Source organism: Triticum urartu, chromosome 4 (assembly GCF_003073215.2).
Source record: "Triticum urartu cultivar G1812 chromosome 4, Tu2.1, whole genome shotgun sequence".
Classification (NCBI taxonomy): domain Eukaryota; kingdom Viridiplantae; phylum Streptophyta; class Magnoliopsida; order Poales; family Poaceae; genus Triticum; species Triticum urartu.
The window spans coordinates 438026042-438039458 of record NC_053025.1 but is presented as its reverse complement, the minus strand read 5'-3'; the positions used below and the strand labels follow the sequence as shown (position 1 = coordinate 438039458).

At 43.7% G+C, this 13417-nt stretch overlaps 1 protein-coding gene across 2 annotated transcripts; it reads left to right on the top strand.

Annotated features, from left to right (window-relative positions):
* The first annotated feature begins 954 nt into the window (after positions 1–954).
* On the top strand, positions 955–2061 carry LOC125553913 (universal stress protein PHOS32). Of its 2 annotated transcripts, none has more exons than XM_048717562.1 (3): positions 955–1217; positions 1293–1539; positions 1713–2061. In XM_048717562.1, the coding sequence occupies exons 1-3, from the start codon at positions 1031–1033 to the stop codon at positions 1786–1788; spliced, it is 510 nt and encodes a 169-aa protein (XP_048573519.1). In that variant the 5' UTR covers positions 955–1030; the 3' UTR covers positions 1789–2061. The 2 variants fall into 2 exon arrangements, with proteins under 2 accessions (XP_048573519.1, XP_048573520.1); XM_048717563.1 differs by having other exon boundaries at positions 958–1217; positions 1302–1539.
* The last annotated feature ends 11356 nt before the right edge of the window (positions 2062–13417 follow it).

The window sequence follows — 13417 nt, the reverse complement described above, 5'->3', positions numbered from 1 at the left end:
GTTTATTCAAAAAAAATTATCTCTTAAACCGTGTGTCCAAATATTGAACCATTTTCACCATTTGATTCCTCGTGTCGAGGTCTTTAAAATTAGAACCCATTTGATAGGCTTCGACGAGCTTTTTTCATAAAAAATGGACGGAAAAGCCACAACGGGAACATTTTTTTCCTTTCCAAAAGCAGATTCCAATAGGCACAGCCATACCTCTCCCGGAAGAAAAAAAGAAAACTAATTTTGTTCGTTTTCGAGAGGCACAGCCTTTCACAGAAGCAAAAAAAATGAATAATTAAAAAGCGTGTTTTTGACTTTTTTATCAAAAAGCAAAGAAAGATCGATAAAAACCGGGAAGAAAAAACCATTTAAAAAGCCAAAAACATGTGCCAAAAAATAAATAAAAATAAAATCTGAAGGGAGTACCTAAAACGTGACACGTGACGACGGTTGAGAGCATGGCGCCACCTCAAATGACCCTTGGGTAGGCTTCCGTAGAAGCGCTCCTCGATTAGTTTTTTTTTAGGCAATCTCCTCGATTAGTTGCTCTTGCGAGATATATTGCTCTGGCGCAACATAGCCCGTTCCAAGCGAGTCCTAGAACATACACACACATACACGCGTCCCGTGTCATCCGAAAACCAGGCACACGGACACGGAGTGTCGACACTGGCGGCCTGCCGCAACTGAGGGCGTGTCGACAGCGCGCGATGTGCCGCCGATTACCTTAAACAAGTCCAGCCTCTCTCTAGACACGAAGAATCCAGATCCCTGATCCCTATCCAGAAAAAGACGGGGCCCACCTGTCAGCCTTCCACGCTGCAAACCCCGGCGCCACGCGACCTGCCAAAAACCACGGGTAGCAGCTCCGGTTCCACCAAAGAACCGCGGATTCGAGTCCCCAAACCGCGAGCCATCCTCACGGTCACCGTGCAACATACTCCTATAAACCGTCGCGCCTGCATACAGCACTTCAACAAATCTCCATCAAGAAAGTGTACCCATCGACTCACAAAGCATAGACGAGTACGAAGAAGAGATGGATCCAGCCGAGGGCCGAAGGATACTGGTGGCCGTGGACGAGGGCGACGAGAGCGTCCACGCGCTGCGATGGTGCCTCACCAACTTCGCCGCGCGCGGCGACGGCGAGCTTGCTCCACCGGACACCATCCTCCTGCTCTACGTCCGGCCCACGCCGCCCACCTACTCCGTGCTCGACGCCTCCGGTACGTACGTTCTGTCTTCACGAAGCGATCCTACGCTCATCCCGGCGTCGGGGACTAACCGGCCTGCACCGTAAGCCCCGCTAGGCTATATGTTTGCCAATGAGGCGACCGCCGCGATCGACGGGTACAGCCGGGCGGTGGCGGACGCGGTGGTGGACAAGGCGCAGAAGCTCTGCGCGCTCCACAGCAAAGAGAACGGCAAGGTGAAGGTGGATGTGAAGGTGGCGGTCGGGGACGCCCGGAGCGTCATCTGCGACATGGTGGACAAGCTCGGAGCCGACCTGCTGGTGATGGGGAGCCATGGCTATGGCTTTCTCAAGAGGTACGTAATTCTTTCTGACTTCTGTACTATGCCACACGCTGCACTCCAGGCTGCAGTGAGACCAGCGGGATTGCTCAACTGATAATTACTTGTAGCTATTCTAATATGTACGCCACTTCAGGTTCCTGTCAGAGCAGTGCTCGTGTGACCAAGAATTCTCGTTGGTTTTGCAGGGCTCTCCTCGGGAGTGTCAGCGATTACTGCGTCAGGAACGCCAACTGCCCCGTTCTCATCGTCAAGTCGAAATAACAGGGCGAACTGTTCATGGGAGCGATGTGCTATTTGGCATTTACATCTAATGCAATGTCAAAAATGCTCTTATATTATGGGACGGAAGGAGTAGTCTTTATTATGCCTTCTATTTTCTTCATTCACTTTTGCTTCTTCATGTGTAACCTGCTAGAGGAGCTAAGGGGAAGTGTCAAGCAATGTCTCTCAAGATCCCCGCGACTTGTATATATGCCGCTGTTACTGCTCGGTTATCGGTTGAATTTATCTTATTAGACATGTTATTTAGCAGCTTGTCATACTTTCATCGGTCGGAATCGACTCAATGCACTTCTATTCTGAACTGTATGTGGAACACACGAACAAGAAGACAGATTGTGCCGACAAAAAACAGTCCATTCACCAGTCATCCCTCACAATATTCTTCTCTTTTAAACGGAGGCAAACGTTTCGTCTCAATGATTAATTAAATAGAAGAGAATTACCTTGTTGATTACGAGAAGAGAATTACCTTGTTGATTACGAAAATCGGGCAAAAACAGAGTAGACATACCACAACGAACTACTTACACGACATTAAACCCCACGTCCACACAGGGAGCCCACGAAACACTCTCAACACACATAGTACCCCCTAAGCGCGACAATGGAGCGTGCAAGAAGATAACATTCATAAAGAATAACATGGCAGTGGAGCGTGGGTTGTAGCTGCCCAAGGTGGCCAGTGGAGGGCTCGACAACCCTTTTATGGAAGGCGGCCATGCTGGCCTACCCGGCGGAGAAGGCGTCGGAGCTGATGGCTTCAACGGTATTTTCTTTCGTAGTTGTAGAAGTGTATGGTTTAGTCAATGCAACCAAAAAACCGATCTGATGGAAGAGACTAGGCAGCACATTAGTCTTGAACTTAAGACATCTTGGCTCTGATACCATGTAGAAATGCATGTTCTAACCAATGCAACCAAAAGACTGATCTGATGAAAGAGATTAGGTAGCACATTATACATCAACATACTAGGACATAATCAAGGAAGAGATCATAGATATTTTTCATCAATTTCATAGTATGCCGGGAGCAAACTTTGCACAGATCAACTCGGCCCTCGCCGCACTGTTGCCAAAAAAGGATGGTGCCAAAGCAATGGGGGATTTCAGGCCAATCAGTCTGATCAATTCAATTACAAAATGGATTGCTAAGGTTCTTCATGTGTCTGTCAGAGAAAGTTGGCTCGCTCATCTCGTCGGTGCAGAGCGTGTTTATAAAGACAAAGTGCCTAAATGATAATTTCCTGTACATCCAAAACCTCGCCCATTCCCTCCATCACAAGAGAAACCCAGCACTTCTAATCAACCTAGATATTGCAAGGGCCTTTGATCATGTATCTTGGGAGTTCATCCTTGAGCTTCTTCACGAGATGGGCTTCAGTGCACGCTGGCGTGACTGGATTGCTTTGCTTCTGTCATCCACACCGTCGTATTTCTTGGTTAATGGGGCACTAGGAGTTTTAGTTAGACATCACCGCGGGCTGCAGGGTGACCCCCTTTCACCGCTACTATTCATCCTCGCAATTGACGCTCTGCACCATCTGATCGCCAAAGTTATCAAGTATGGGATACTAGCTCCCCTGCCAGGGCGAGAGGTCAAGTTGCGTGTTAGTTTATACGCCAACGACGCAGCGATTTTTGCAAACATTGGCTGAAAAGATTAACACTGCATTCTTTGAGGCAATACCACAAGCACCTGGTGCAGTTGAGAGTGCTGTGGTGTGGGTCGCCTGCTCGGGGAGGTGTCGACAAGGCCACGGGGATCGCGTCGGTGCTACATGCGGGCGGCTGGGAGCCGGGAGGTCCGGCAAGGGAGGGGGGAGGGAAGGAAGCCCAGCGATGTCGGCATCCGTGAGGCTGCCGACGACATTGGCTGGGAAGGTGCATGACATGCCAGTAGCAATGGGGTATCAGACAGTTGTTGGAGATAGATGGCGAGGCTCCGGCCGACGGCCGTCCTCCGGGGACCCTTTCGGTCGGCCAGCACGGATCTGGCGACATGGTCTCCGCATCCATGGAGGCCACCAAGTAGAGGAGGAAGGCATCGATGAGCCACTCCCTTGACTTCTCGGTGTGCGATGCCTTCATGAGTAGGGGCGGCGACCGGAGCAGCCATTGGCCGATGCGCTACGAAGTTCTCTTTTTTTGCGGGTACGCTACGAAGTTCTCCATCGTGAGCGCGCAAGGGGCTTGGGTCCCCGAGCAGACGACCTTTGGGCTCTAATCACACAGGATGTTAGCGCTAATTACGCGGTGGTGGGATCCCTTGTTGCTGCTCTTGCGGACGTGGGAATGACAAAGTTTTCGTCTGCCTAGAAAAAAAATGCTAAACTCAGTTTTTCATGTGGATTAGTGTAATCTTGACGGTTATAAAATTATGTGATCTGATCGGGAGGCTGTAACTCTTCTGTGCTGTTATGTGTAGGCTAGACTGGATGCACTTAGTGATGAATATGTTTGCTTGTTTAATAGTAGTAGAGATGAATGGGCTGGGACTGGCCTTTTTTGGGTATGTAGCCACGTTGGCTAGTTGCTGAGGAATGGGTAGGAGCAACCGTGTTGGGGAGTGATACGTCTCCGTCGTATCTACTTTTCCGAACACTTTGCTCTTGTTTTGGACTCTAATTTGCATGATTTGAATGAAACTAACCCGTACTAATGCTGCTTTCAGGAGAACTACCATGATGTTGTTTTTTGTGCAGAAATAAAAGTTTTCAGAATTGGATGAAACTTTTTGGAAATTGTTTATGGAATAAATAAAAAATACTGGAGCAAAGATCCACTGGAGAGGGGCAACTTGCTGCCCACGAGGCACCAGGGCGCGCCCTGGTTGCTTGTAGGGCCCACATGGCTCCGCTAATCCTAATCTCAGCACTATAAATTCCTATTTCTCGAGAATAAATGAGATATGAAGTTTCATCGCGTTTTACGATACGGAGCCGCCACCACCTCCTATTCTTCATCCAGAGGCCAGATATGGAGTCCGTTCGGGGCTTCGGAGAGGGGGATCTTTCGTCTTTGTCATCATCAACCATCCTACATTACCAATTTCATGATGCCCACCGTCGGGAGTGAGTAATTCCTTCGTATGCTTGCTGGGCGGTGATGGGTTGGATGAGATTTATCATGTAATCGAGTTAGTTTTGTTAGGGCTTGATCCCTAGTATCCACTATGTTCTAAGATTGATGTTGCTATAACTTTGCAATGCTTAATGCTTGTCACTAGGGCCCGAGTGCCATGATTTCAGATCTGAACCCTTTATGTTTTCATGAATTTATTTGTGTTCTTAATCCGATCTTGCAAGTTGTATGCACCTGCTACTGAAGGAAATATGCCCTAGAGGCAATAATAAAGATGTTATTTATATTTTCTTATATCATGATAAATGTTTATTATTCATGCTAGAATTGTATTAATCGGAAACTTAGTACATGTGTGAATACATAAACAAAACAGAGTGTCCCTAGTATGCCTCTATTTAACTAGCTCGTTAATCAAAGATGGTTAAGTTTCCTAACCATAGACATGTGTTTTCATTTGATGAACGGGATCACATCATTAGGAGAATGATGTGATGGACAAGACCCATCCGTTAGCTTAGCATTATGATCGTTTAGTTTTATTGCTATTGCTTTCTTCATGATTTATACATATTCCTCTGACTATGAGATTATGCAACTCCCAAATACCGGAGGAACACCTTGTGTGCTATCAAACATCACAACGTAATTGGGTGATTATAAAGATGCTCTACATGTGTCTCCGAAGGTGTTTGTTGAGTTGGCATAGATCAAGATTAGGATTTGTCACTCCGTGTATCGAAGAGGTATCTCTGGGCCCTCTCGGTAATGCACATCACTATAAGCCTTGCAAGCAATGTGACTAATGAGTTAGTTGCAGGATGATGCATTACGAAACGAGTAAAGAGACTTTCCGGTAACGAGATTGAACTAGGTATGATGATACCGACGATCGGATCTCGGGCAAGCAACATACTGATGACAAAGGGAATAAAGTATATTGTTAGGCGGTTTGACCGATAAAAGATCTTCGTAGAATATATAGGAACCAATATGAGCATCCAGGTTTCGCTATTGGTTATTGACCGGAGATGTGTCCCGGTCATGTCTACATATTTCTCGAACCCATAGGGTCCGCACGCTTAACATTCGGTGACGATTAGTATTATGAGTTATGTGTTTTGGTGACCGAAGATTGTTCAGAGTCCCGGATGAGATCATGGACATGACAAGGAGTCTCGAAATGGTCGAGAGGTAAAGATCGATATAATGTAAGGTAGTATTCGGACACCGGAAGGGTTCCGGAGTGTATCGGGTACATACCGGAGTACCGGAGGGGTTACCGGAACCCCCCGGTGGAAGATATGGGCCATATGGGCCATAGGAGGGAGGCTAACCAGCCCACAAGGGGCTGGTGCGCCCCCACAAGGGAGGAGGCCGAATTGGTTTAGGGAAGGGGGCGCCACCGCCTTTCCTTCTCCTACTCCCTCTCCTTGCTTTTCCCTCCAGTGAAGAAATGAAGGGGGGGGGCGAATCCTACTAGGACTAGGAATCCTAGTAGGACCCCCCATGGCGCGCCCCTCTTGGCCGGCCACCCCCTCCTTGATATACGGGGGCGGGGGGCACCCCAAAGGCACAACAATTGTTCTCTAGCCGTGTGCGGTGCCCCCTCCACAGTTTACTCCTCTGGTCATAGCGTCATAGTGCTTAGGCGAAGCCCTACGCAGATCACATCACCATCACCGTCACCATGTCGTCGTGCTGACGGAACTCTCCCTCGACCCTCTGTTGGATCAAGAGTTCGAGGGACGTCATCGAGCTGAACATGTGCTGAACACGGAGGTGCCATATGTTCGGTACTTGGATCGGTTGGATCGTGAAGATGTTCGACTACATCAACCGTGTTAACCTAACGCTTCCGCTTTCGGTCTACGAGGGTACGTGGACACACTCTTCCCCTCTCATTGCTAAGCATCTCCTAGATAGATCTTGCGTGATCGTAGGAAATTTTTTGAAATTGCATGCTACGTCCCCCAACAGTGGTATCCGAGCCAGGTTTATGCGTAGATGATATGCACGAGTAGAACAGAAAGACTTGTGGGTGATAATAGTCATACTGCTTACCACCAACGTCTTATTTTGATTCATCGGTGTTGTTGGATGAAGCGGACCAATATTACAAGACCACGTTCATGAGACCGGTTCTACCGACGTGCTTTTGCACACAGGTGGCTGGTGGGTGTCTGTTTCTCCGACTTTAGTTGAATTGAATTTGACTACGGCCGGTCCTTGTTGAAGTTTAAAACAACAAACTTGACGAAAAATCATTGTGGTTTTGATGCGTAGGTAAGGACGATTCTTGCTAGAAGCCCGTAGCAGCCACGTAAAACTTGCAACAACAAAGTAGAGGACGTCTAACTTGTTTTTGTCGCTTTATTGTATGAAATGCAATCGCCATGTAATTGCTTTACTTTATCACTAAGCAGTAGCGATAGTCGTAGAAGCAATAGTTGGTGAGACGACAATGACGCTACGATGGAGATCAAGGTGTCAAGCCGGTGACGATGGAGATCATTACGGTGCTTTGGAGATGGAGATCAAAGGCACAAAAGGATGATGGCCATATCATGTCACATATTTTGATTGCATGTGATGTTTATCTTTTATGCATCTTATTTTGCTTAGTATGGCGGTAGCATTATAATATGATCCCTCACTAAATTTCAAGGTACAAGTGTGATGTCTACTACACAACCTTCTTCTTGTAGACGTTGTTGGGCCTCCAAGTGCAGAGTTTGTAGGACAGTAGCAAATTTCCCTCAAGTGGATGACCTAAGGTTTATCAATCCGTAGGAGGTGTAGGATGAAGATGGTCTCTCTCAAGCAACCTTGCAACCAAATAACAAAGAGTCTCTTGTGTCCCCAACACACCTAATACAATGGTAAATTGTATAGGTGCACTAGTTCGGCGAAGAGATGGTGATACAAGTGCAATATGGGTAGTAGATAAAGGTTTTTGTAATCTGAAATTATAAAAACAGCAAGGTAACTAATGATAAAAGTGAGCGTAAACGGTATTGCAATGCGTTGAAACAAGGCCTAGGGTTCATACTTTCACTGGTGCAAGTCCTCTCAACAATAATAACTTAATTGGATCATATAAGTATCCCTCAACATGCAACAAAGAGTCACTCCAAAGTCACTAATAGCAGAGAACAAACGAAGAGATTATGGTAGGGTACGAAACCACCTCAAAGTTATTCTTTCCAATTAATCCGTTGGGCTATTCCTATAAGTGTCACAAACAGCCCTAGAGTTCGTACTAGAATAACACCTTAAGACACAAATCAACCAAAACCCTAATGTCACCTAGATACTCCAATGTCACCTCAAGTATCCATGGGTATGATTATACAACATGCATCACACAATCTCAGATTCATCTATTCAACCAACACATAGAACCTCAAAGAGTGCCCCAAAGTTTCTAGCGGAGAATCATGATGAAAACGTATGCCAACCCCTATGCATGGGTTCATGGGCGGAGCCCGCAAGTTGATCACCAAAACATACATCAAGTGAATCACGTGGTCTCCCATTGTCACCACAGATACGCACGGCAAGACATACATCAAGTGTTCTCAAATCTTTAAAGACTCAGTCCAATAAGATAACTTCAAAGGGAAAACTCAATCCATTACAAGAGAGTAGAGGGGGAGAAAACATCATAAGATCCAACTATAATAGCAAAGCTCGTGATACATCAAGATCGTACCACCTCAAGAACACGAGAGAGAGAGAGATCAAACACATAGCTACTGGTACATACCCTCAGCCCCAAGGGAGAACTACTCCCTCCTCGTCATGGAGAGCACCGGGATGATGAAGATGGCCACCGGAGAGGGATTGCCCCCTCCGGCAGGGTGCCGGAACGGGACTAGATTGGCTTTCGGTAGCTAAGGAGGCTTCTGGCGGCGGAACTCCCGATCTATTGTGCTCCCCGGTCGTTTTAGGGTATATGGAGATATATAGGCGGAAGAAGTACGTCAAGGGAGCCACGAGGGTGGAGGGCGCGCCCAGGGGGTGGGCACGCCCCCTGGCTCGTGGCTTCCTCGTTGCTTCCCTTACGTGGACTCCAAGTCTTCTGGGTTGCTTTCCTTCCAAAAATAAGTTCCGTGAAGTTTCAGGTCAATTGGGCTCCGTTTGATTTTCCTTTTCCGCGATACTCTAAAACAAGGAAAAAACAAAAACTGGCACTGGGCTCTAGGTTAATAGGTTAGTCCCAAAAATCATATAAAATAGCATATGAATGCATATAAAACATCCAAGGTTGATAATATAATAGCATGGAACAATCAAAAATTATAGATACGTTGGAGACGTATCAGCATCCCCAAGCTTAATTCCCGCTCGTCCTCGAGTAGGTAAATGATAGAAACAGATTTTTTTATGTGGAATGCTACCTAACATATTTCTCTAAGTAATTCTTCTTTATTTTGGCATAAATGTTCAGATCCATAAGATTCAAGACAAAAGTTTAATATTGACATAGAAACAATAATACTTCAAGCATACTAACTAAGCAATCATGTCTTCTCAAAATAGCATGGCCAAAGAAAGTTCATCCCTACAAAATCATATAGTTTGGTCATGCTCCATTTTCGTCACACAAGAATGCTCTCATCATGCACAACCCCGATGACAAGCCAAGCAATTGTTTCATACTTTAGTAAGCTCAAACTCATAAACCTTCACGCAATACATGAGCGCGAGCCATGGACATAGCACTATGGGTGGAATAGAATATAATGAGGGGGTTATGTGGGGAAGACAAAAAGGAGAAAGTCTCATATCAACGAGGCTAATCAATTAGCTATGGAGATGCCCATCAATTGATGTCAATGCAAGGAGTAGGGATTGCCATGCAACGGATGCACTAGAGCTATAAATGTATGAAAGCTCAACAAAAGAAACTAAGTGGGTGTGCATCCAACTTACTTTCTCACGAAGACCTAGGGCACTTGAGGAGGCCCATTGTTGGAATATACAAGCCAAGTTCTATAATGAAAATTTCCCACTAGTATATGAAAGTGACAAAACAAAAGACTCTCAATCATGAGGATTATGGTGCTACTTTGAAGCACAAGTGTGGCAAAGGATAGTAGCATTGTCCCTTCTCTCTTTTTATCTCATTTTTTGGGCCTTCCCTTTTTTATGGCCTTTCTCTTTTTTGGGGGGGCCTTCTCTTTTTATGGCATTTATCTTTTTTATGGCCTTTCTCTCTCTTTTTTTTGGGCCTTCTCTTTTTTTATTCCTCACTTGGGACAATGCTCTAGAAAATGATGATCATCACACTTCTATTTATTTATAACTCAATGATTACAACTTGATACTAGAACAAAGTATGACTCTATATGAATGCCTCCGACGGTGTACCGGGATTGCGATGAATCAATAGTGACATGTATGAAAAATTATGAACGGTGGCTTTGCCACAAATACGATGTCAACTACATGATCATGCAAAGCAATATGACAATGATGATGTGTGTCATAATAAACGAAACGGTGGAAAGTTGCATGGCAATATATCTCGGAATGGCTATGGAAATGCCATAATAGGTAGGTATGGTGGCTGTTTTGAGGAAGATATAAGGAGGTTTATGTGTGAAAGAGCGTATCATATCACAGGGTTTGGATGCACCGGCGAAGTTTGCACCAACTCTCAATGTGAGAAAGGGCAGTGCACGGTACCGAAGAGGCTAGCAATGATGGAAGGGTGAGAGTGCGTATAATCCATGGACTCAACATTATTCATAAAGAACTCACATACTTATTGCAAAAATCTACAAGTCATCAAAAACCAAGCATTACGCGCATGCTCCTAGGGGGATAGATTGGTAGGAAAAGACCATCGCTCATCCCCGACCGCCACTCATAAGGAAGACAATCAAATAACACCTCATGTTTCAAATTTGTTACACAACGTTTACCATACGTGCATGCTACGGGACTTGCAAACTTCAACACAAGCATTTCTCAAATTCACAACTACTCAACTAGCACGACTTTGATATTATTACCTCCATATCTCAAAACAATCATCAAGTATCAAACTTCTCTTAGTATTCAATGCACTTATATGAAAGTTTTTATTATATCCCTCTTGGGTGCCCATCATATTAGGACTAGTTTCATAAGCAAAGAAAATTACCATGTTGTTTAGGACTCTCAAAATAATATAAGTGAAGCATGAGAGTTCATCTATTTCTATAAAATAAAACCACCACCGTGCTCTAAAAGGATATAAGTGAAGCACTAGAGCAAATGACAAACTACTCCGAAAGATATAAGTGAAGATCAATGAGTAGTCGAATAATTATGCAACTATCTGAAGACTCTCTAACATTTAATAATTTCAGATCTTGGTATTTTATTCAAACAGCAAGCAAAATTAAATGAAATAAAATGACGCTCCAAGCAAAACACATATCATGTGGCAAATAAAAATATAGCTCCAAGTAAAGTTACCGTTGAACGAAGACGAAAGAGGGGATGCCTTCCGGGGCATCCCCAAGCTTAGGATCTTGGTTGTCCTTGAATATTACCTTGGGGTGCCTTGGTCATCCCCAAGCTTAGGCTCTTGCCACTCCTTATTCCATAGTCCATCGAATCTTTATCCAAAACTTGAAAACTTCACAACACAAAACTTAACAGAAAACTCGTAAGCTCCGTTAGTATAAGAAAATAAATCACCACTTATGTACTGTTGTGAACTCATTATAAATTCATATTGGCGTAATATCTACTGTATTCCAACTTATCTATGGTTCATACCCTCCTATACTACTCATAGATTCATCAAAATAAGCAAACAACACATCGAAAACAGAATCTGTCAAAAACAAAACAGTCTGTAGTAATCTGGATCAAACGTATACTTGTGGAACTCATAAAATTCTAAAATAAATTGCTGGACGTTAGGAATTTATCTATTAATCATCTGCAAAAATAATTAACTAAATATCACTCTCCAATAAAAAATGGCAGCAATTCTCGTGAGCGCTAAAGTTTCTGTTTTTTACAGCATGATCGCAAAGACTTTCCCCAAGTCTTCCCAAAGGTTCTACTTGGCACAAGCACTAATTAAGAGAATAAAACCACATCTAAACAGAGGCTAGATGAATTATTTATTACTAAACAGGAGCAAAAAGTAAGGAACAAAAATAAAGTTGGGTTGCCTCCCAACAAGCGCTATCGTTTAACGCCCCTAGCTAGGCATGATGATTTCAATGATGCTCACATAAAAGATTAGAATTAAAACATAAAGAGAGCATCATGAAGAATATGACTAGCACATTTAAGTCTATCCCTCTTCCTATGCATAGGTATTCTGTGAGCAAACAACTTGTGGGAACAAGAATCAACTTGCATAGGAAGGTAAAACAAGCATAACTTCAAAATTTTAAGCACATAGAGAGGAAACTTGGTATTATTACAATTCCTACAAGCATATGTTCCTCCCTCATAATAATTTCCAGTAGCATCATGAATGAATTCAACAATATAACCAGAACCTAAAGCATTCTTTTCATGATCTACAAGCATAGAAAATTTACTACTCTCCACATAAGCAAGATTCTTCTCATCAATAGTAGTGGGAGCAAACTCAACAAAATAATTACCATGTGAGGCATAATCCAATTGAAAACTAAAATCATGATGACAAGTTTCATGGTTATCATTATTCTTAATAGCATACAAGTCATCACAATAATCATCATAGGTAGCAATTTTGTTCTCATAATCAATTGGAACCTCTTCCGAAATAGTGGATTCATCACAAAATAAAGTCATGACCTCTCCAAATCCACTTTCATCAATATAATCATCATAAAAAGGAGGCATGCTTTCATCATAATAAATTTGCTCATCAAAACTTGGGGGACAAAAAATATCATCTTCATCAAACATAGCTTCCCCAAGCTTGTGGCTTTGCATATCATTAGCATCATGGATATTCAAGGAATTCATACTAACAACATTTCAATCATGTTCACCATTCAAATATTTAGTGCCAAACATCCTAATGCATTCTTCTTCTAACACTTTGGCACAATTTTCCTTTCCATCATACTCACTAAAGATATTAAAAAGATGAAGCGTATGAGGCAAACTTAATTCCATTTTTAATTTTCTTTTATAAACTAAACTAGTGATAAAACAAGAAACTAAAAGACTCGATTGCAAGATCTAAAGATATACCTTCAAGCACTCACCTCCCCGGCAACGGCGCCAGAAAAGAGCTTGATGTCTACTACACAACCTTCTTCTTGTAGACGTTGTTGGGCCTCCAAGTGCAGAGGTTTGTAGGACTGTAGCAAATTTCCGTCAAGTGGATGACCTAAGGTTTATCAATCCGTAGGAGGCGTAGGATGAAGATGATCTCTCTCAAGCAACCCTGCAACCAAATAACAAAGAGTCTCTTGTGTCCCCAACACACCCAATACAATGGTAAATTGTATAGGTGCATTAGTTCGGCGAAGAGATGGTGATACAAGTGCAATATGGATAGTAGATAAAGGTT